Source organism: Streptopelia decaocto (genome assembly GCF_964273445.1).
Source record: "Streptopelia decaocto genome assembly, chromosome: 1".
Classification (NCBI taxonomy): domain Eukaryota; kingdom Metazoa; phylum Chordata; class Aves; order Columbiformes; family Columbidae; genus Streptopelia; species Streptopelia decaocto.
This window is the reverse complement of record NC_138663.1, coordinates 182063469-182089032: the sequence shown is the minus strand read 5'-3', so window position 1 is coordinate 182089032 and position 25564 is coordinate 182063469. Positions and strand designations below refer to the sequence as shown.

The following is a 25564-nucleotide window of genomic DNA, read 5'->3' as shown; positions in this document are numbered from 1 at the left end:
ATTCCCTAAGCAACAGTATAAAAGAAACTGAACATCTTGCTCTTCCCTGCTCACAGCTAATGAGCAGAACACAAGCTGAGAGGCAGGGAAATACAACTGGATTGCTTTGCAGATACATATAACAAAGATAGATACCCCATAGATGTTTACTTTCTTGAATGACACAGCAAACAAACAAACAAACAAACAAACAACCTCACAACCACCAAAGTCACACTGTTCCCAGAAACAAATATATTTCAGGTACCATAGGTATTTCAATTCTTAAAACAGACTGAAAATTGATAGACTTTATGTGATTTGCACTGTGAACCTGCTATACCTTGTTTCTCCCTAATGCACTGCAGCAAGCAGCGACACTTTAGTCAATTATGTGACATGGCAGCTGACAGAGCTTTCTCTAAGGGAAATTCAGAGATTCTGGAATCTGTTCACACAACCATCATCTCGGATACTCAAAACAATTACTTCTTTGGGTAAGCCACAGGAGAGATCAATTTGATGGAATTATGGAAAAGCTGAGCATGATCTCCCAGGCTGGCAGGTAACAATCTACCCCTTTCATAGGAAACAAATTTTAACTATGCCAGGGTTTATATATCATATTTATATGATAAAAATGAAGCAATGGCTATAGGGACCTTTATTTTTTCAGTCAGAGTAACTTCAGTTCCCTTTAAAGTTATAAAATTTTAAAAGTGCCCAAAATACTGTAGGGAGATGAAACAAACGTTCTACAGTAAAGAAGGAATATTGTACAGTTTATTTCTACTCTCCAAATAAAAATTATGCAGCATTATTAACATATTCTAAACTGATCTCCACATAATCTGCATCTGGAAGCATCATAACCTCACTGGTAAATAACATTTGAGTGATAAATGGGGCTTCTGCCTTTGGATTCAATAAAGTTTTAAAGAAAGTAAGTACTTTCCACGTGATTAAGTCAGTGAACACTTGCCCCTTTTCAAAATTAAGATTTATTGAGAAGAACCTTCAACTTTTTTCCACCCGTTATTTTGTCTGGCTATGCTTTTTCGTTAAAAGAAAGGATGACCTAGAAAAGTTTCACCTCCTTCCTAAAGTACAGATGACTAAATCAGCAAGCTATGCAAGAGCAATAAACATCTTCACAATGACTAGCAAAGGAGTGATATATTATCTTCAGATACCAGTAAAAACCAGAATCATTCACATTCATTTGATACAGCTTCCAAAGTCAGAAAAAGGTCAGATGCACTTAAGACTTTTTCTTCAGAGAAATTATGCAAAGCGTTTTTCCTCACAAAAGCTCTATGACAAGTAAAACTACAATAAATTCAAGTTATTCCATATTCAATTGCTCAGTCTCATTAAATCTCATCTAGAAATCCGTCTTCCTAAAGCACTCAGGAGAATGAGGAAAGACTGGATAAATACAGACCTGACTTTCCAAAGAGCAGACAAGCCTTACAATGCAATGTACTACCTGGCCAGGAAGGTAAGAACTAAGCAAAAGTACATGGCAAATAACTGGGGGAATCAGAGCTGGATTATGCAGATATTTGTAAATAAATATTTTTCAAATGTTGCTGTTCTTATTTACCGGGCTAGAATTTTTTGCATAAAGTTTACTCATTCCATGCTTTTCTTCATTTTTCTTCATTTTAACATTTTTCAGGGGAAAAAAGAGATTCCTCTAACCATATTAAGAAACTTGAATCTCGAGATCCCTTTTTTTTTTTTTTTGAATTATCAGGTAATCTGTTTAAAATTAACCCAAAGCAATCACTTGTGGTGAGATATTCATTATGACTAAGCAGTAGTCATCTAGCTTTTCCCTCCTCCTTTATCAAACATTTGGAGGCAAGAGATTTACCAGTATGAACTATGCATCTCTAATTGCCTACCCCTTCTTGTGGGAACTGCTATTTAAGCAGACACTTGGTAAAACTGGTACACCATTACATGCTGACAATATCCAGGTAAGGAACTGCAGAAGATTATGGTAAACCACTCCTTCACTCACTAGCTGACGCTTCCTGGGACACCTGACCTCAACCACCTCACAAGTTTGCCACAGAAGCATTTGCTCCTGTTGCTAGTAAGTTCCACCTCCAGACTAAACCAGCCAATATTTAGATGTGAGGCAGAGGTGGATTTACTGCACTAGAGAACTCGTGGCCTGATGTTTCTATGTGCAGCCTTACAATACACAGGCCTCAGGTCCCTCACTGCGACGACCAAGGGGCTGAGCAAGACACTTTAGAACAGATAGTTTCACAACTTCTCTCCTGAGCCACTGCTGTGCATTCTGCTGCTTGCAACTCGTAGCCTTTCCCTTATGGGCAGCTAAACTACTCTATTAACACTCAAATGAGCTATATAAGCCACCCCAAAACAATACCCAAACATAAAACCTCTGGCAACTCAAGATACATGAAATACATTAAATACATTCAAACAGAGCATTCAGAAGACTTTAAATAATCCTTGACCTGTTATTGACATTATAATTTGTTTCACAAAAGCCTGCAACTACACCTGCAATTTTTGATAACAAAGTGCTTTGCATTTTCCAGTCCGAAAGCCCAAGTCCAAATCAGATTACCTGCACGTAAGGTTTGAATTACTGGGTAGAAACTGGTAGATATGGTTTATTGCTGATCAGTAAGTTGACTTCAAACTGGTTTGCAGAAGGTAGCGGCAGCCACTTTTTGCTTGTAGAGAGTCAAACTTCGGTATCTGTACCACTGCCTTTTGTCCTCTGAATGTTACAATTCTCAAATAAGCACTTTTTAATATGCCTACAAGCTTCTTAAAATACTACCCACCTCTTGAAACACTGCCTCATTTTCCCTGTTTCTGTAGGCTCTGGTAAGAGGCTCTTGGCCTCAAGTGCTTTCAGACTGTCTTATTCAAAGTTAAACAAAACCATGAAGAAATTCATACAGCAACAGAAAGGCCATGTGCATTTCCCGAGACACCAAACACACATGCAAAAGCACTGCAGAGGGAAAAATTTACATTCTGTTACAGCATCCAAAATCCTGGGGCACAGAACATTGTAGTGATAAGCATGGGGTTGAGACACAAGTCACAGCTACCACAATGGAAAAGTCACCATCATACCAGGGCACATTCAGGGAGCTGTGTGACATGCGCCCACTGACTATTTGGCAAAGAAAATGAAGTGCCACGGGCTGGCTAGCACAAGGCACTTCACCAGGTTCAGTTTGAAGCACGACAATTGCTTCCACACACATCTTGAGCAAAAACCTGAACATGGATGGGGCTCTTGCTGCTCAGCCACAGAAGCATTCCCCAAATCCAGAAGTATAACCCCACAGCCTGGTAAAGTATCACCCGTACTACAAAACGGTTGAATTTTCACTCTGAAGTTATAGTCAAACCAAACAAGAGATTACTCTGAAAAGAAAACTTGTTTCACTATTAAACTGTCCCATCAGCTACAGGATACTGTGGTTTTAAACTTCCTAGAACTATAAGATAAAGGATAGGTTCTTAAACAGTCACTTTATGTCTCTGGTCAAAATGCGCAGTTTTTTTATAGTCTCCTGTTTTGTGGCATTAATAGAATATTTTTGGTTTATGAGTAACATACAATAAAAAGAAACAATGTTTTATTTACTAAGATCCAGCCTAAAAAATACCAACCTAATCTGCCAGCATTTTATTTTAATGGCATTCAAAGAAACTAAAGGGACTAAAGCACAAAGGACAACAACAACAAAAAAAATATCAATATTTTAAGTACTATTAACAAACATCTCAGAGGCACAGAACTAATGCTCTATTGCCAAGTGGAATTAGCAACTGGATAAAAATTAACTTACAAATAAAGGTGTAGAATTTATTGTCTTGTCTTTGGCACCAAAATACTGTCTAAGGGTACCACCCTTAAGATTCATGACAGTAGTAAGATGATGTTGGCCTACAATCAGCAGAGCCATGTTGACTTCTTCCTCTGATATACTCCTCTTTTCCAAAACCTGAAGACATGCCAAAACTAATCTTGTTTTGCTCTTGTAATTTATTTTGCTAGAAATACATCTCAGCAAGACTAGAACTTATTTTATAGAGTTGGGTGTGATTTCCTTTTTCTAGATACGCACATTATACAAGAACAAATTGTACATTAAAGCATTACTTACAGACTGCCAAGCAAGAGACTCCATAATTCGATGTTCACAGCGTTCTAGATGCTTTATCATTTCCCTTGTTAGGTTTGGCTCTGCTTTAATAAAGCTTTCAATCACCTTGTAGAAGTCAAAAGCTTTTAAATCAAATACATTGAGAATCCATGGAAAAGACACATCTGTTTCAGCACTGGTACCATCACTTTGTGAAGCATTTCCTGCAGGGAAAACAGACTAAGATTATCAAGCATACTACATTCTTTCACTTCTGATGTTATTTCCTTTTTGTATTTATTGAATCATTGCTAGCTAGTTCAAAAATGTCAGTGAGCACTTTTTTTTTTGCTATTTACTGTATTTTACGTATTAGAACAAATAGCAATAATTATCAATAAATAAAAATGCTATTTAGGACTTTAGACCCAACTTACTGCCATATGTAGCCATGACGACCTCAACAGAACATGCCAGAAGAGATGTGTGGAAGATGTTATCATTCAGAAGTTTGCTAAAGAGAAAGAAAATTATTAATACTTGTCCTAGTGCTAAAATAGCAGACTTTGATAACAAGTTAAGGGCACCTACCTGAAATTCTGTACTGAGAGGCGCTCTTCCTCCTGAAATATATAAATCAAACCAAACTTGTGAATATTCTTAGTATTTGTAAATGCAATGCCAGTACTAAGTCACCAGTACTAAACTTACCGACTTTAGCATAGATTCCATTACTCTGTAATACAGACGAACTCCAAGCTTATATCTCTGTTAAGAAATAAGAAATACAAGAACATTGCAAGAAGTTTCAACAGACTAGAAGAGGCAGACTCTTGTGCCTTAACAATTCAGAACATTCCCGTTTTTTGGAAGAGCCACTACAAAGAAGTAATTGTCCCCAGTTTCATTTGGCAATAGCACTGGAGAGGTCTCAAAGGCTGCTATGGTGACTATCCCAACCATATGAAGACTTAATCAAGTGTTCATATTGATTCCCAGCTAACAGGACAAAGCAGGACTGACAGACAGGAGACTGTCAAGTACAAACTTGGCTGAATTTGTTTTCCTAAATCCTTGTCAAAAGCACAGTTGGCATACTGATTTTATAAGGAACTGAGTCACCTTTTGCAGCTGTAGGTTAATTTATCTTATTGAATGCAAATATACATTTCACTAGATGCATTTCGCCCAGCAATTTTCCCATTCATTCTTCATTAGAATATTTCCAACATACTTCCAACCAGTTCCTATTGTCCCTTAGGTATTAAGAATAATTTCTGGAATACTATCCTTACAACACTTTAGAAGAAATACCTGTTCATTCCTCAACTTGAATAATGTAGCTTTTTACCATTATTGATCTGCACTGACGGAGGACAGTCAGTAAGGCAGGTCTCACATAAGCTAGTGCCAACAGGGTTCAAATGAGTAATTCTCAACCAAAATGCTAGTTACCTGTAAACCAATTTCAGCACAGCCCTGTCCAACTGCTTCCGCGAATTTCTTTTTGAAGATGTGCTCAAGACTTTCCACTCTTTTCAGGATACTGTCCTTAGGGTTCACTGTGCAATTCTAAGGGAGTACAGGAAGGAGGGCAGGGGAAGGAAAGGCAGAGAAAGGACATTTTACTTCAAAAACACTTGAACGATTTAATCACATGAGTCCTGTCTCACTTTGTAACATTTTTTAATCAGCTTAAATAAAAGTGGAATGGTTAAAAAACCAGAATCATTGGATATGTCCAACAATTTCCATAACTACAGCTTCATGTCTCACACACAACTAGCTGCAACCCAACTAACATGGAAGTCATACCATCAACATCAATGTCTTTAAAGTTAGAAATACATTTAAGTTGCTGAATGTGGACATGAGATCCTGAGAACATCCTCCTCTTTTTTGTCTCCCTTTTATATCCCCTTTTTCCATCTGATACATACATAAATCTTAATATTTAGTGCAGTAACAAAAATATTTAAGAACTTACAAGGTTCCAGTATGCAGTTAGATAGAAATGCTTTCTAAAACAAGTAATTACATTTAAACCATCCAAATGAAAATGTACTTCATCAAAAAACAGCTGTTAATAAAGGAATTTCCCAAAACGTGCATCAGATCTATAGGTGTTTATTGCACGTCAGTGATAATTCCAGGAGTCTTTCACAAATCCTCCTTCTAGTCACTTACATTGAAATACCTGTTGAGAGTATCTGATGGTTTATCAGCTGCGGAGTTTAAAATCATAATCAATTGTTGAATGTTATTCATTGCAGCTCTGGAAAAATACAATAAAATGTATAATAGACATTAAGGTTGGCTTGACAGTTTCCAGAAACTAAACAGCAAGTTATTTCTTACCCCAGTTATCAAGCAGCCTACTGGGAAAAACTGTTGTACTGTGTTAACTATTGTGAATTCTAATAATCTAATTTATCTAATAAGCTAATTATTAGAATTATTACAATCCATAAGTAAACAACCAAAATAACACAAATTAAGTAATAAGCAATAACAAGCACTTCTAAAAGCAATAAAATAGTGGAATTGCAATCCTTGTATGTGAAAATATTCAGTTAAATCAAGCATCTCCTTAAAAAAACATTCTTTGGCATGTGTACAAAAATAATACAAAAAAACCTGGTGAATGAAGACAGTTTTTATGTTTCAAGTCACCTGTTCACAAGTGTAGTAAGTAAGATGTACTAAAATACAGCAGTCACAAGAAATCCTGCTTTTTTAACACAGATGCTTTGAACAACCCTTATTTTTCAGGTGCAGAGCTCTCAGCATTCCTATTGGCAATGGCAAGAGAACATGACTTTTCTCCCTCCCTAGATGTGAACCCAGAAGTCACCTTAGGACTTAAATTCTTACTTTAACTCCCAAGTCCTTCTAGTTCAAATAGAAAGGCTACAATTTCTGTAATCCTTATTTTACCTACTGTATCTGTAGCTACGTTAGAAAGATCTTAATTTTAAAATCTTCTTTCAAAGTATTATGGGTGGGGAAAAGGATGCAGACATTAAAGAAATTTTTCAGGGTTCCCAAGAAATACAAACAGTATCATCTTCAAAATTAGAATAAAATTCTATATTGTCTAGATGACAAATAGATAGAAATGATGTTTTATCAACTTGGATATACTGAAGTATTGAAGTATGCCTCCATATATGGTCTTATTCACATTATTTTACATGTACAGAATTTAAAAAAAAGCCCACACTGACATCAGAACTATTTGTATCTCTACTTAATGCCTAGAATTTCCTTGCTAAAAACAAATTCAAAAGTACAATCCATTGATTCATATCCAATGTCTTAACGCAGAGAAAGCCTAAAGCTAACCAAAGTAAGAGCAGTATATCAGAAAAGCTCTAATAATTTAACTATTTAGGGATACTTTGAAGACAAGTACATAGGATCCTGCTGTTTATTTCACAGACAAATGCCTTGTTAGAGTGTCTGTCTCTGAAGAAAGCATTTTTCAGTTTCTCTTCTAGAAGCAAAATCCTGACGACAAACATTTTTCATTACTTTCAGGAAGATCATTGTTTTAAGATAACAGAACAATTCCCCTTCTCAAATAGCACATATATCCAAGTGACTGAAATTTCTACAGGTGGGAAAATAAGAACAATAATGATCTTGTCATACAGGACAAGAACATATGAGCATGAACTAGCATCAAAACAGCCCACACTTCCAACTTTTGGAGGTGTCATGCATTGTTCTGCCTTTATTATTTCAAAAAACATACAGAACTAATAATATATCCAGTACATCTGTAAGTATTATTGTGGTCTGGTTCTTTTTTGAAATATATTTCAAATTGTGGATGAAGCAACAGCATTAAGTGTCTATTATTTTAGAAAGGTTAGTGTATTATTTTTTCTTCTAACTCCTAAGAAACAGTTTGATTCTTGCAGTGGTATTGTCACTTCCTGAATTTTTCATTGTGGTTTCTCTTTCTTTGGTTTTGGGCTATTTAACCTCAATTTGGCTCATATCACTCAGAAAATAAGTGAAGAAAGAAAAAATTATGCTCAACCATTACAACTGTAGTAGTGCAAAGATGCATTTTTTTTTAATCTACTTTTCAGAAGGTTTTGATAAAGTCTCTTCTACCAAAACTCTGCTAGTGATAAGGAAAAGCATAAGGACAGTAGGAAAAACCAAAATGGAACTAGTACTTCTACCAATTTAATCTACTTCTTTATATATAAATGACCAGATACAAATCCACTGATGAAAATTATTAGATTCTCACTAATTTCAGGGGGCTTTAGAGCAGATGCCTAGGGTCTAAGTCCAGAAAGAAGATAAGAAGATTCAAAGTAATAAGCACAGTGCTTTCAACATAACCTGTAAGGGGTTCTACCTAATTAAGGGAGAGTTAATGACAGACTTACTACTCTTTGCTGGTGACCAAAGGTTTAGTGCCATCTAGTGACGGTTTGGTGGCTTTATGAAAAACATTTACCACAACCCAAATCACCGTGCTCAAATAAACCTTTGCTTGAACTTCCTTAAATGGCATCAGTTTTGGAAAACTCAGAGACCCAAGTGTGGATGAAGAGAACGTAAGTATCTCACTAGACCTCCTCTCAAGATCAAAGTTGGTTTCCCACATTTCTAATTATTAGCAACGCAGAAACTTGGTACTCTTGTACTTTCTTGATAAGACTCCCATATCAAGAACTTTAATGAAGCACCTTTCACAGTGTTAGAGGGCTTTAATTCTAGTATAATTGAGAAATGTCAATAGCTATCTATGTTTGTCAAAAAAGGAATTTGTTGTCAATGACCCTGTTGTTAAATACACTGCATGTTATAGATTGTCTAGTTCCTAATACTGCCCTCAGTCTGGGAACTGGAAGGCAAACTCATGCCCTTACGGCTGAAAAAGCATCACTGGCAGTTAAAGATTGGAACTTAAAACTAAAAGGGACCAAAAACGCTATAAAATAAAAGCTTTTGCAGTCACAGGCGATTAAAAGTGCTTTCATATACTGATCAATATCTATCTCAGCTGCATGTATCCTTTCATTATTTTTATGAAAAAGCTTTTCAGAACCTTGCTGCTCTGTTGGCTCAGAAATGATTAGTTTGTGCAGGTGGCATTTAGTAGATTTATAGTAGATGCACAAGTCAAGAGTCCAATTCATTCTTCCACAAGCATATAAACACTGGAGAAGTATTTTTAATAAAAACAAAAATAATTTTACTAATTTGAGAAAACTGAAGTCATAGGAGTACAATAACTTCTCTCATTTTGACAATGTACAAAAATGAAAGGCATTTATACACGAAGCATAGAACAAGAACTTAACTCTATCATTTTATTAAACTGGACACCTTAAAAATGACTGCCTGTGCAGACACTTCTGTTTGTCCACATAGCACATGGCATTGCTGTGACACAGCTGGCTGGTTCTTGAGTGTCCAGGAATTTCTAAGCACCATTACACAACAACATACCGATTTTGTTAAAAAAAAAAAACAACTATGTGACACAAGAGAAAAACGGTACGTGCAAACCTCCTTTCCTTTGGTTAACTGAATTCAAGCTTGCAGTTTTTCCACATTTGATCGTAGGATCAACCAAGCGCCAGTTAACACCACGTTTCTACCATATCTATCCATTTTCCCCATATACCAAGATATGTTGGCGCTCTTAAATGTTAAATCTTCCCAGACAGAAAAAACAATACAAAGGAGGAAAAGATAATAGAAGAAGAAATGTGTATGCTTATACAATTTGGTATCAGGAAAAGAAGCCAGAAGATAGAGAGCTAGAATAAAGATGAGAAAGGAAGATGGAAGTAGAGCAGACTAAAGTACTACTGTGGAAGTAAAAAGTTGCACTGGCACAAGAACAAATACAGTAATCTACAGACACCTTGCCCTTCTTAGACAACTCAGTAAAATGATTTCTCTGTTTTGCAACAACTTCACCAAGAACTGAGGGCACTCAGCATCCCTCAGGACATGCTCACTGCTCATTAGTGACCAGAACTACAGCCTGTCTTATGAAAAAGCAATAAAAACATAGTTTTCTTTAAAATTAAAACAACTACTCTAAAGATTAATATTTCTAGTCAGGGTATTAAACAAAAGAACAAAACTTCAAAGAAAAACTCATACCGAACTGGAGTCTGTGGAAGTATATGGTTAAGTTCCTCATCTGGATTGTTTCTCAGTGGCGTCCTCTCCAACTGTGAGCTACAGAAATGGAAAACAAACTCATGAATAAATAAGGTAATTAAAAAAGGAATCTTTTCTATAACTTATTAATCTAAAGATAAAACTGTAGAACAGACTTTTAGAAGTTGTTAGAACAATGTAAACTAAATTCCTAAGGAGATCTGCTTTGAGCAGGATGTTGGACTAGATAACCTTTGAAGTTCCCTTACAAGCTTTTTTTTTTTTCTCTAGAATTCTCTTTGCAAACAGCTTAATTTATGTGTACAGCTGGTATTAGCTTCATTTTAATCCAATTTTAAGTGAATTTATTTTTCTACCATAATGTCACAGACTTGCATTGTGAGCTCACATCAAGTTACAGAAATGCTGAACTGTCAGGAACCACTGGAATTTAAGCATATGACAAATAAAATCAATCAAATAGAATTATAGAATCACAGAATAGTTTGGGTTGGAAAGGACATTCAAAGGTCATCTAGTCCAACACCCTGCAATGAGCAGGGACATCTTCAACTAGATCAGGTTGCTCAGAGCCCCGTCCAGCCTGGCCTGGGATGTTTCCAGAGATGGGGCATCTACCACCTCTCTGGGCAACTTGGGCCAGTGTTTCACCACCCTCATTGTAAAAAATTTTTTCCTCATGTCCAGCCTGAATCTTCTCTTTTAGTTTTAAACCATTACCCCTTGTCTTGTTGCAACAGGCCCTGCTAAAGTCTGTCTCCATCTTTGTTACAGGCCCCTTTAAGTACTGAAAGGCCGCAATAAGGTCTCCCCAGAGCCTTCTCTTCTCCAGGCTGAACAACCCCAACTCTCTCAGCCTGTCCTCACAGCAGAGCTGTTGCAGCCTTCTGATCATTTTCATGGCCTCCTCTGGACCCTCTCCAACAGGTCCATGAAATTTGTTATCCAACAGCACCAGGGAATGTGCCTCATCAATGGTACTTGACTGTTTATTCGGCTAAACCATTCGTGGAACATTTCTGTCCCATGCAAACAACCACTCCCCAAACAATATGTGGGTACAGGTCAGAAGTCAGAATGGGCTGACTGCCAGCAGACAGCTTCCAGATGTCACCATCTGGGTTTTAGGAAAGAGGATCTGGACAGTGAGGATCCAAGCCATTCCATGCCAGGTGGCCCCAGAGCCATAATGCCGCATCAGGCACACCTAATCAACTCGCATGGCAGGGCCTCGGCCTCCTCACAACTCCTCAGCTTCCCCTGGATGACAGGTGCTCCCACACAGTAAGAATTGGAGTAGATTTTCCAAATCATTTTAAGCAGAGTCATAGTCATGTTTTCTAATTAGTTAAGCAATAATATAAAGCAAGGCTGGTGATGCCAGAAATAGATCAACTCAACAACAAACCTCAGAGGTCAACATGTTACAGACATCTCCACTTATAACATGAGGGGGCAGAATACAACAAGTTCATGTTCTCCATTACAAAATTAAATCAGTAAATGGAAATATTACCTTGTTATGACATCAGGCTGCAGAGTTTCATCATGATCCAGAAATAATCTTGCATCTATATCTTTGTTTTTGAGATAGAGCTCATCATACTGTTTCGAGAGAACCTCAACCTCAAAAAAAACATTAAAAACCAACTTTATTTTATAGGAACAAGTTCAACAATTTACCAAATAATATAAGCTAGTCCTACTTCATGTATACAATGCTGAAATTTTAAGAAAATGACACTGGAGCTCACAAAGTCACTTCTTACAAAACAGCTGAAACATATCCAAAGGAAAATTATTGCTCACACACAAAGATAATTTTATAAGAGAAAGCAAAGAGTACAAGACTTCCTTGAAGAAACGTAGGTCTTGACACTGTAAAAGAGCTAAAAATAGCTGGAGTGGGAGAGACAGACCAGCAAATCAAATTAACATTTCCAGGCTTTTAAATCTTTCCTTCCAGAGTGAAAAGGGTCTCCAAGAGCAGGAAAAATAAAATGATTGTCCTTACAACAGGTGTCAGACAATCAGCTTGGTCCTTATCTCTCCTGGTTTGGAGATAAAGGCCAAAACACAAACTCAAACCTTCTTGTTCTGACCATACAAGTTTCTCCATTTCATATTAATATTTGTACTGGTGCAGTTATACAAAGACATAGACCATTGTTTCGTATCTACATTGTTGTTTTTTAAATGACTGTTAAAAGTTTGTTTTTCAGTTTGTTTTGCTTTTTATTTTATTTTGAGTGACTAACATTAACTGGAAGTCTGGAATTTATTTTTTTTTAATTGGGGCCAGATACCAGCCTCCACTTCTAATCTTCTGCTGTGCTCCTGCAGAAGTGGGCAGTCACCTCAATTGTCTGTTCCCTGAGCCCTCAAACATACTAAATGATGATGCACTCTGGCAAATTCCTCCTAGAAAAGCAGGCAACAACAGATACAAACCTAAATTAGTCCCCTATCAGTCCCACGAAAAAGCAAGCCACAAATACCTCCTACACAGCTTTACTCCTCATCCTCTTCTTTTACCTTTGCCAAATGAATTTGCTCCAAAATGTTCTCATGGTTAAAACTTTGAGATTAGGATTGTTAAATCAAAGATTATCTTTAGATTCTTACTATTGCTTTTCTTGTTTAATTTTGAAAGTTCGTTTTATTTTCATTTTTCATTATCTTCCTAATGGTTTATGTGGGGTTTTTTGTCTTAAAAATTTCATTATTTCATGAAGTTGCAGAAACTTCAGATTCTCACTGCAAAAAAACCCAGCAGTTCTTAAAAGAACTGGGCTAACTGTGAGGAAACCTTCAGCCAAAAATAAGAGCGCTGAATCGATCTATTCTTCAGTTCATGAAGTCTGACCAAAGACAGAGTGAAGACAAATGAAATAAAGCCTCAAAAGCTTTTTTTTTTGTTTTGGAAACAACATTAAATCCATTGAAAGCTTGGTGTTCTTTTTAATGAAAATGAAAGTCAATTTAAACATCCCATATTACCAGTTATTGCACTGATGATCTCAGCTATGGCTGATGGTTAGTTGGATTTCTTACATGAACTGTGTGCCTCTGAAATATAGCTGTAACTTTCTGCTTTGTTTTAGAACATCCCTTCAGGCATTCAAGGTTCAGGGGCAAGGATCAGGTGACTAGATTTTCTCCTTCAATACTTCATCTTACACCATTTTCAGCAGCAGAGTCTTAAATCAGTAATTTTGATACCAATGCTTAAATGGAACAGCCATGGATGAGAACCCTCACTAATTTGAGAATAAGCTGTGTAATGACCTTTGCCTGGAAGTTCATACATGGCTTACCAACTACATGCACCCATAAATTAAAAAGTTTAAACAGACTGCTGATACCTTGAAATTCATTTTGGAAGAGATTAAGAACTTCAGTGGGTCTCATATTTTGTCCCCCACCCAACACACTATGAAACCAAACAGAACATGCACTTTGCTGAATCTTGTAGGCCTTAAGTCTGAACAAGCTTCAGAGCTGCTTTTTTCAGGTTACCACATCTATTGGTGACACACAGCTAAACCTGCTCTTTAAGCAGTGGATGTGAACACATTGCAAGAAGTTCCCTACTAAGGCGCACTCTTGCACACAATTGCATAGAGGTAGTTGGCTGCATCCAGGCTACAACTCCGTGAGATGAAAGTAATTCTGCATGCACACAGCAGTCCAAACTCTGCCAGTTGTGAAACTGAGCCTAATCTTTTGGATATCTCTCCAGCATGACTACAGCAATATGTCTCAATTCTATTTAAATTAAGGTGTGTAATTTAAGACTGTATGCATTCACAAACTGACTTCAGAGACTTGATATTGTAATAACTGTATTTTAGATTAATGGCCTCACCAAGATCATAGATACAAAACTCTTACGTCATGTTTTGCTTTGAGCAAAAGCACTGGCTCAGCCTCAGGAAATTAATTTATTAAATTCAAATGTAAAAGCTAAATATACTCCATGAATACTGGAATCTCTGCTAAGCCACATTCTTGAAAAACAATGCATTTTGATAGCTGATCTTAGAAGAACCTATTAGAACTTCATTGATGTGTGAAAGGTATATCTTGAATAACTTGGCATGAAGTAAAGCACTGTTGTGGAACCATCTTAAATTCCTCCAGTTACCTCTGGTAGTCCATTTGAAGCTACAATACCACTAGAATTCAAGAAAGGAATAAAGCTTGTGAAATACACATTTTTGACCTAAAAAAAAAAAAAGGAAAAAAAACAACATTACCAATATACAGAGGCAACTATGCATTTACTGCTTTCAAATCTTTAAATCAAGAAACTAAATGAGATACTTCTGTAACGCACTGTATTTTGTTTTCAATAAAGCAAAACTGAAGTTGCCTACATGTCCAAAATGCAGTGTAATATGTAAGCATGCAGCACATAATCCATTGCTGGAACATTAAATGACTTAACTGGGAAAGACCTGCACTCTTCCCAGCCCTCCTGTATTTCTACTTCCATCATCTGCTTGGATATTCCAAAAAAAGTCCTTTTCACACAGGAATAGATTTATCAGTGAAGAGGAACGGGGTCTTTAAGATCCCACACAGAAACAATGTGCTTGTTGAGTATATTTTCTTACCATGGGCTTTTTTTTTTTAACCTACCTACTGAATGAATACCTTCCTCACTGAACTTGAGGGAAGAGTTAAGCAAGCACAACTACTAAGATTTAATAAGACCATTTAAATAAACACATATTCCAGGTAAGGTTTAGCAGCAAGATCTAAGACTAAAACACAGGCATTACCTCATCTAAATTACAATCATGCTCTTTACAAAGGACTTCAATAACTTTTGTATCAGTATCAACTTGCTTTGGAGTATGTGTACTCCTGTTCTGACCTCTTCTTGGAGTTCGAACTGAACCATTAACAGTCACTGCAGACACAGCAGACTCTGGAAAGACAGTCAGAACCATCACAGGGTTACAGTTGTCTTAAGAAAGAAGAGATATACATTTTAAACCTAAGAGATCTAAATTTTTATATGATTTTTCAGGTTCTCCTCTTACATTTCCCTTTCTATCTGTTCAGATGGGTAAGAAACCTTCATTACCAAAAACCTACACAAAACCAAAACATTTTAAAATTCCTGTTTCAGTACTTGGACATTTTGTTTTTTTAAAAAGCAATTCAATGCAGAATGTAATAGCACTTTTTGTAAGTAGCTTTGAATAAGAACCTGTTTTGCAAAGTTAGGAAACCCGTATCTTTTCACATTTTCTATTATTATAGAAGTATAAAAGAAGGAGCTGAAAGAGTAACTTTACCCAATATGTCTGAAGGTTAACAGAGTCAATGCAGGACTTAAGTGCTGGTGGGAACCTGGAAATATGGTTATGCAGGGAATCCCTCCTTTCCCCAAATACCCCCAACAAACAAGTAGGAACCAACAAGTTCACCTTGAAGATATCACAAAACCTTAATTCAGTGAAGTAAAAATATTTCATTTTGTTAAGCTCAAAGTAAATGGCTTCAACACTGTCAGCTTAAAATATGTTAATTATATTAATAATATACCTTAATATCACTAAATATTGTTGGTTTGAAACTGACATTCTAATCCACATGCTGTTCTGAGAAAATCTGACAAACTACACTGCTCGGGTGGCTGCATCATAATCCCCTCAGCCTTAGCCAGACCGTAAAGCTTGACATCGTTTAGCACAACGTGAAGCCTATTGGTCATGAGGATTTGAACAACACATTGTGTTATTTGCTAAAGGAATGAAGCACCTGCACATATCACACAGCTTCAAGTTAGAAATTAATGCTTTACATTTATGACAGCAACAGCTGTATTTGCAATTTAGTCTGAAGTGGCAGTGTTTCTTTTCAAGATAGAATGCACAGAACCAAACTGCTTCTAATAATGAGCTCCTAGTCTTCGTGGTTTCACTAACAAAAATACATCAGTGTGAATGCAGTTCAAAAACAGCTAGTTTCACTTCAGCATTCTTTGAGAAAGAACTGCTTTGTAACATCTGAAATAAGGAGTAGCATGTGTCTGTCCTATTGTGAAGGACAAATTTAAATTCAAAATAGTACTGGAGGAGGGTAGGGATTTGCTTGTCACAAGCCCATCCTTTCCTACCCTTTATTTGTATTTAGATTAGAATAAAAGTGAGGTTATTTATTCTTACCCACAACAAATAGTTACCAGGTCAGATAAATACCCTCCAAAACATGGAATTTAAAGAATATAGCAGTGAATACATCAACTATTCTAAAAAATAACCCAAGTGGATATTTAGTTGTGAAGCAACTGAAAAAAGCAAGTAAATTTAGGCTATAAATATTAGTTTTGTATCCAAACTCAGAAGAGGATAAACCAATTAGTATCAAATAATTGGTTTTTACATACTATGACTCCAAATACTTCAGTATTTAAATACTATGGCTTGCAGAAGAAAATAATCAACAATGGAATTCTATCTTTGAAAGTTACCATAAATGCTTACTTTCCCTGCCTTTTAACGAGGCTTTCCATGTTTTAGGTACAAAAACTGAATGTACAAAAGGTTACTGCTGAAGATAAGTGTATATAGTGAATACCCATTATATTTTTACTTAAGATAAAAAGACACTTGCTAATATCAAAGGGGATGTAATAAAAGCAAAGCTATCTACATTTTATGTCTACCATTTTATTTTGAGTTACCACCACAACTAGGTTTTCTACCCACTACAGACTTCTTTTAAATGCCTGTATAGTCCAGTATCTTGTACATTTTTGTTGTCATCACACCATTCTATGTCAATGAAACAGAGCCATAGCACCACCTTTTCCCTTTGTAACTCAAAGCAAATCTAAATAATAGTTCTTGTTCATCATCTACCCAGAACCTGAATTCTTTTACCGAAGTAAAACTGCTGTTTTAACAAGCCCCTGAACAGCTTGTATGGGCAGAGAACATAGCAAATGCATGGTAGGGAAAAAAGTTAAATGCAATTACCTGAATCTGGCAGTGTAAGTTCACTATAATCTAAACTAAATTAAAACATTTAAAAAATCCATTTTAATAAGTTGAAGTTTTATTATGTTAATTATGACTGTTAGCATGACTAATAGAAATTTAACCAAATTCGAAAAAAAGAAAATGAAATCCTTACTGTATGGTTCCTTGAGCATAGCAGGAGGTGACAGCTTGATAAAATAATCTAAGACACACAGCAACAACTGGAAAGATATCACCAGGTCATCTTCCACTTGCAACACTTTACCTGCAAAAGTTTAAAAAGGTAAAGAAAATATGTTTGTGAGATGTTTGACTTAATTTTAAGAGTAATTTTGAAAAAATAAAGAATTGGAAGTTCATTTAATAAAACACTTCAGTTAGAATTCAGAAAGCACCATGCAGGATGCCAGTGTTCTTTAAAGGCTACTGATTTTAGAATTTTTCAGAGGTTTGTTGCTTTAGAGATAGCATACATGTAAATAACTTTACTGTGTACAAAATTCCCACCTCAGTGCTCCTTCCTGATTTCTTTTTCATTTTAGTCTAGGGGAGTAATTCTGCAGATTATTTTGCCTGTAAGTACCTCTTTCTTGTGTGCAATTCTTCCTCACTTACTTTTATGTAGTCTTAAGTTTTGTGAAAGAATTCAGAAAGCAGGAGTTGCTACTATATAGTGAAGACAAATTCAAACCATGCTATCACACTGTATGCTCAGCCTGTCAAATTTATATGAACTGACTTAAAAGCCACACAAATATTAGCATGAAGAGCGCTTTTAAGAGTACGTTATTCCACTTGTTCCCAAATTATGATTCATACACCAGAGAAGATTTCCAGGGCCATTCCAAGATAGCGTGCATCACCACAAAAAATCTGGAAAGCCCACAGTAACCCAGAATGGCTACAGACCACTAATGGTGCCCTATTGACACATGCAAATTTCATACTTATTTTGTATCAGAATGAGCAAGCATCACCCAGGCTCTCCTGTGACTTCAACTATTTGCAACTAGCTTTCCTTATCCTCAGTGAAAAGGCAGGCTAGAAAAACTGAATTCAGCTTTATGCTTATGCTTGGAGAATTCTAGTGAAAAAGCTCCATGAAGCTCAGCTGATCCAGGACCGATTTCAAGGGCAGAGATGTGCGCACTTTACTGATAACACAGCAATTAAGATATGATTCATTCCTTTTTGTAGGAACAGTATAATGAGACAGAACTCCGTGGGCTACCCAAATTGTTTCATCACTCAGCTTTAACTGGATCTTCAGCCTTTTCAACAAAGAATTGTAGTATACATAATTTCTGGGACTTATCTTAAAATATATTATTATTAAATTTTATTTATCTACTTGTAATATATAAGCTATTAAAAATTCTGCAGGTCTTTTCAGGTAATCATCCATTATTAAAACATTGGCAGATTATAAAGCACTTCAGAATAGACTCAAATACAAAAATACCAACTTTCAAAGTAAAAAAGTTATAAAGCTTAAAAAAATATTTATATACACAGGCAGAAATAGAAGTTAAAAGTGCAGTCAAATTGTATAGAAAGAAATATTACTGAGTAGTTACAAAAGCCACACAATCCAAACATTGTGGGCCTGTATTATGAACACTTGTAGTAAGGATGCCAGTCTAAGACTGGACACAAAACAAACCCCTAAAATCACTTCAAACATACTCATTAAAAATAACTGTCTTTAAATCAAAACTCACCTTTTGCCAGCAAAAAAGTAATCCAGTAATTTTTCAGGACTAATACAGAACTGAGTTCAGCAGAAATCCTGTAGAGACACAGAAATAAAGCCTTTGCATTAACAGCTCTGTACCATTTTAAACTATAGTTTCTGAAAACCTGCTTCAGTCTACAGAACAATTTAAGACAACATGCAACATTTTCCATATAGTTAAGCTTACTACCTCATTCCATTCCCTACGTAATTATGACTATATATTTGAAAAAATTAAGTCTCTGTAAAGCCATTCAAGAATCAGGACATATCCATATCATCCATGGAAAAGAAAGTGAATGCGCATAATTCACTTAACTGTTATGAGCTGGTTTCTCTTGTGCCTTTGACTAATGCCCTGTTCTCCAGCCACAGCATGAACACAATCCCATTTGGGAGTTGCTAAGGCATCTTTTCATCCACTCTCTGTTGCTATGATTAGGAAGGTCACTCTCCAAATGCTTGTTTCCACCATGCCAAGACACCTGCCATTAGGTGGTGATCCTTCACGGAAGAAGGGATCAAGATTTACATATAACTTCTGCAGCTTTCATCATCCCTCACTGAAATTCAAAGTCCTCTCTAAGTCTAAATTAAACACATGACATACTATGACTTAGGTCAGCCTCAGTGGGTTAAAAAATAAATTGCTGACACATTTTACATCTTATCTTGAGAAACACAATTTTGAAAAGTCAGACTTACTCACTACTAGGTTGTTCCAGATAAATAAGGCCACAAGTCCTAGAAAATAAAAAGAAAATCTTATTTTTAAACACTTCTCTGAAAGCAAACTGTGTAATACCTTTTACTGCAATGTAGTGAAAAATACACCAGTACACAAAACATTCTAACTTTTAAAAAATGCTGACTCTTGGAAAACAGATTAATAACAGAGCAACTAAAGCCCTGCCAGAGCTGCAATAATACTGTTGCCTCCATGCTTATGTAAAAGCTTGCATAGAACATTTTAAATTTGGTACAATAAAGTTTGTTATTGTTTTCTTCCAGAAAGACAGGACTTGTATGTACATTGTTACTCAGTGGCTTGTAAAACATAGTAAAGTATGTACCACACCTGTGCAGAGCACTCTCTAAAAGGGCAATTTAAAACCTTTACTCCTTCTGTAGTGTCACTGCAAGCCCTGCAGTATAATGTTTCTTCCTAATTATTCTAGGTATATATCTTTCAATAAATTCATTTTCTTCAAAGAAAACAGGGGTAAAACAAATTTCAGATCCTTCTGATTGAAAAAAAATTGTTACTGCATTTCAAATTTTGAAAAAGTAAGCAAGCAAAGAAGAGTTAGAGGGACAAAAACAAAAAAATGCCTGCATAAATCTGCAATGACACTTTTATAAGCCCAGAAGACTTGTAATGGGTAAACCCAACTTATTTACAAGTTTCATAGCACTTTGTAGCTTTAAGGCAGCTATAAACTTTACAAAAATGTTGTGATACATTATCCAAGTTAACAGTGTGATTGGATTGGACTTCAAAAAGAAATAAAACTTATATCACATTTGTGTCTTGATTCTAGAAACTACTAAGGGGTGACCTGCTGCCCTTTTTAAGGGTCACATAAGGGTTGAGAGTCTTTTGTGGTTCAGGAGGCAAAACTGTGACTCCAGCTCCTGTAGCTGAGAAGTACCACAGGGCTGAAGCACCAGGATCAAGTAGTATGAGCATCACAGAATGATGCTTCAATGCTTAATGACATGAAACAGTTTTCTACTGGACTATGCTATAGAGAATTGCACACACTGATTAAAAATTGCCTCAGAGGATATCAGACCTTGCCAACACGCACCTATAACCAGCACACATTCACCTGTAAAAGGATCTAAAGCCTTCATCTCTGTCTTCACATTAAAGCACAGAGTGTGGCAACTTACCACCTTGGAATAGGAGCAACTAAAAAGCATCCATTTGAAAAATCTCCCAATTGTCAAGGTACACACAGAAAGCTCTTTAAATTGAATATGTTTGTCAGAGTGCATTCTACACGGAGAGAACACCCCTCTATTTTCACTGTATGGTCACAGCTAAACCACTTGGGAAAGTTTATCTTGATTACAGTGAGAACTGCTAACAGAGCAAGCTCTGCAACGCCTCTAGACACTGGAACAAAAAGCCATCAGGTCCAGATCTGGGAGAGAGAAACTATCTGATTTGTGCCTTTTTTTTTCTTCCCTTAGAAAGAAACTCTTAGAACAGAATCTGGGGAGGGGTGGGCAGTGAGAAATAGAATGTCCCTTAAATTAAAAAAATATATATAGTAAAACAATCCTTATATTTGTAAAAAGCTTAAATAAAGGAACTAGTAACCACTTGCCATGCTGCTCTTACTATTGTTCGTACTGCAACAAAGCATTGTAATAGTTATGGAGTCAAACAGAAGAAGTGTTTATTCAATACATGTAAACATTGTAAATATTAGCATGCAGAGTTTAAACGGGCTCTTCTAATACACACTTGGAAAAGTCTAAATACATAATGTTAACAGCCATAAAGAATTCATCATTTTGAAATGAAAAATGTATACTACCTTTCAAACTTGTGATATAGTGCAAGCAATACATCATATTTCTTTTTCAGTCTTGATACAGTGCTATCAACTTTAGTGCTTACAGTGTCCATGTTAACATCCACCTCTCTCAGAAACTGAAAAAATGTGCATACACTGGAAAAAAAGGAAAAAATATGCCAGGTTATCATAACTGAGAATGACCATTATTATACAATAGCCCTTTAAAAACACCACCAAAACCCACTGCCTTACTTCACTAGACTCCAGCACATTCTTATTACAACCAGCAGTGACTGAGAACCTTGCTTTGCAAAATATGACTTGCTTACCTTGAGCCCCATACACCCACCACCTTTAAATTTTCCAGAGGTAGGAAAATTGTTTAACTGGGTAGCACAAGTTTCTTGTGATACAGGCTTTACTACAGAAAGATAATTTTCTTGGCTAGCACAGATATTATCTGTAGAAGTCAGGATCTGCTCACTAGACACATCTTTCTTCCTTGCTCTGTCAGTAAAACTGCAAATATCAAACACAGACATCTTGATTCTTCTGCTCTAGCTAAAAGTTCTACTTCAGAAATGTTCTTACTGCTTTAAGAACATGACCCTTGGCTCCATCCATGCTAAAGAGAGACCAAGGAATGAAAAGTAAGATGAATGCACTGAGTTACTTGAATTACAAATCTTACAACAGGCAGTGGGGACAAGCACAGCCCCACCCTTTGGAAATACTATTACAGAGGAGATTAATGTTCTCCCTACTCATCCATGTAATGTTATGACCATCAAGAAAGCATTTTATGTTTTTGTTCATAACCAAAATGAGCAGACTACTAAAAATGAAGGAGGATGCTATCAAATATATTGAACTATTTCAACTATATCAAATATAGTTTGATCCTTTATCAGAGAAAAGGATTCTAAGAGATGGATTGACCTTTTTTTAGACTAAAAAAGAGAAAAGAAAAATGGTCAGGAGTTCATTTGGGAATTCTTTTACCATGGAATAAAAAAAATCTTGCCAATATGTCTGTGTGGCTCTAGAGAATAAGATGACTGGTAGAAATCTCTGCCAGATTGATTTTACAGCTGACAAAAAGCCTAGGGCTAACAAGCAATTGAGTATTGCTAAAATAAAAAATGCCAGAGTAATAGCTTACTCTATGAAACCCCAAGGGAAAAGAAATCTTTCAGTTTTCAGCACAAGTTGGTCTGTACTCAGGTGGAACATGCTGAACATCGCTGCACAAATGCAATTAGATTTCATCCACAAGATTCCAAATTCAGTCAAGACTGAAGAGATTAAATAGAAACATAGGACCTGCCCACTGCTCTGGAGAAGTCCAATCAAAACTGATGACTTCCAAGAAAAGGGTTTTTATCCCCAAGCCTGCGGTTAGCACCATGATGAGCCCAGCATTCTGCCTGAGCCTCCTGCCCTAGAGCATCCCAAGGCTCTGCTCCTGCTCTCGACACACTGCACAGTTATTAGGCAGACAGCACTGGGATCCTTTCCTTAGATTAATACAACACAAGGGTATGTTGACTGCTGTTGCCACCTATATTTACCTTAAAAGCAGATATTGTCCTATAATTTTAATTCATGTATTATGAACTTGGTGAATATACAATAGAACAGTAACAATTCCTTAGCAAAAAGCATATACAGAGCACAAAATTTAGACTGGCATTAAAATGTCTGAAAGAGCAGCATGATGGCAAGCTATTTGAAGAGTAACAATTTTTCCCCACTTCTTGATTTAGCCTAAGCCTAATGTTGGTAAAAAGGTTTTATAAAAAAAAAAAAATCTTGACACAGGGAAATTAAGGAAAATATTTTAGGTGTAGTTTACACCAAGTTAAATTCATGAAGACTTCAGGTTGAGCAAGAACAAGCTGTGTGATACAATCAAAGCCAGTCACAGCTGGAATCAAACAAGTATTGTTGCTCCCACAACTAAAATATGACAGCAATACTCCTAATTTACCAAAATATACAAAATTTCCATAAGTAGCCTTCACTTTAAAATCAGCTAGTCTGATATACACAAAGATTCCCAATGCTTAAAAACATTCTCTTTATAAAAATGTTGACTAGTTCATTGTTGAAATCTAAATTCACACATTTAAATTCATTTACCTTATGCTAATACTTTTCAGCAGCTCTGTGAAAGTGAATGTCATTTCATCCAGATCAATTGCTACAATGAAGATACAGACTCCCCATGTTTCCTTTTTCTTTATGTTATAAGCCTTTTAGAAAAAGAGAAAACAGTATCTTTATTATGCAATACAAGCGGGTAATATATGAAAAGCATTAATTTGTCCAAATTTTACTAGAAATAGTAAAACAAACCACCCTCAAGCAAACATTTGATTATGAAAGCAAATTATTTGATATCTGTGATGTAAAACTTGCAGTGGTTTTCAGTTGAAAGACCGTGCACTTCAACTTTTATTCCTAGAGTACAAGATCAATTTTAGCCATACAATTCAGCAATCTTCAAAATAGAAGCTTTGATTCCACAGAACATTTATGCAAAGCAGAAACCATTATTAGTTTTTAAGTTACTATATTTTACTAGAATAAGACACTGAAGATTAAAGAATAAGGAGAAAAGCCACACAAGCTGTAACCAATCATTCTCATTTAGAGCCACAAAGATGACTGGATGAGTGGAGAATCTCTCTGTGAGGAAAGGCTGAGTGAGCTGGGTCTCTTTAGCTTGGAGAAGAGGAGACTGAGGGGTGATTTCATTAATGTTTATAAATATGTAAAGGGTGAGTGTCACGAGGATGGAGCCAGGCTCTTCTCAGTGACAACCAATGATAGGACAAAGGGCAATAGGTACAAACTGGAACACAGGAGGTTTCACTTAAATATGAGAAGAAACTTCTTCATAGTGAGGGTGCCAGAGCACTGGAACAGGCTGCCCAGGGAGGTTGTGTAGTCTCCTACTCTGGATACATTCAAAACCCGCCAGACACATTCCTGTGTAACCTCATCTGGGTGTTCCTGCTCCAGCAGGGGAACTGGACTAGATCTTTCCAGGTCCTTTCCAATCCCTGACATTCTGTGATCCTGTGATCCTTCATCAAAGAAAAGCCCTCCTGCAACAACAGACATGCCATCCACACAGACTTCACTCTTGATGGAGTTCACTCCAAGCTGGTCACTTGGAGCCAGCTGGGCATCACTTACAATTCCAGTTCCCTTCCACCAGCACAGCATCCCAACAGAAAACCTCTAAAGAGATCCCTCCATGCTTGGCAGAAGCATGGAAGAAAAACCCAGGCAGATATATAGCACAGCTTTTGGAAACAGAGATATTTTGAAGATGGAACCAAGTATGAGTGCAGCCCTGTAAACTCTTAAAATACTCTTTGGACATTTGGCCTCCTTGTAAATAAATCTCCAAGGCCACCTAGGCCCACAGCCACTTTAACAAAGGAGCAGGGTTTGAATGGGTACCTCAGCAGCTCCAGATTGAATGTGACATCCATGAGAGGACAGAGGTGAAGCAGACCCCCAGGAGCGAGTCAGCTGAAATACCAACTCTGGCTCTCCTGCTCCCTGGCCTACCCTTTTATCCTGTCCTCATCCCTCTACCTAGCTGTCTCCCAGAAAACACCAACACGAACCACAGGGGCCAGTTCACTCCAGAAAATACTCCCAAAAGGCAACAGGAACATGTCTGCACCAGACCCAGTTCCCTTTATCTTACATGGTTTTCCAAAACTACCCTGAAGGGCTCTGCATCCTCAGCACCCACTCATATCCTCACTTAGCAGCGTAACCATGACAAGTAGCTTGCCATGCCATTTTTTACAATTGCTCTGTTTCTTTCTTGGGACCAGTGTTTATACATCCATGAAGACCAGCTGGGGTCTCCTCCAAAGGATGAGAAATTCCATTGGTTTGTGCAATTGATAAGAATCATAATACAGGTTTGACAGCTAAGGTAACCAGCCACCTTCAACAACATGGTAACTCTGCATT

General features: G+C 36.6%; 1 protein-coding gene across 2 annotated transcripts in view; it reads right to left on the bottom strand.

The window, feature by feature from the left end:
* RB1 (RB transcriptional corepressor 1) overlaps positions 1–25564 on the bottom strand; it is an 80680-nt gene that overhangs the window by 46414 nt on the left and 8702 nt on the right. For both annotated transcript variants that reach the window (XM_082068218.1, XM_082068219.1), the window contains exons 3-17: positions 23705–23817; positions 21581–21715; positions 19737–19775; positions 19018–19085; positions 17451–17561; positions 15086–15234; positions 14446–14523; positions 11815–11924; positions 10278–10355; positions 6321–6408; positions 5589–5705; positions 4845–4901; positions 4725–4756; positions 4571–4647; positions 4155–4357 (exon numbers count right to left, since the gene is read on the bottom strand). In XM_082068218.1, the coding sequence (XP_081924344.1) occupies positions 4155–4357; positions 4571–4647; positions 4725–4756; positions 4845–4901; positions 5589–5705; positions 6321–6408; positions 10278–10355; positions 11815–11924; positions 14446–14523; positions 15086–15234; positions 17451–17561; positions 19018–19085; positions 19737–19775; positions 21581–21715; positions 23705–23817 (1455 nt within the window). The remainder of the gene's footprint in view (positions 1–4154; positions 4358–4570; positions 4648–4724; positions 4757–4844; positions 4902–5588; positions 5706–6320; positions 6409–10277; positions 10356–11814; positions 11925–14445; positions 14524–15085; positions 15235–17450; positions 17562–19017; positions 19086–19736; positions 19776–21580; positions 21716–23704; positions 23818–25564) is intronic.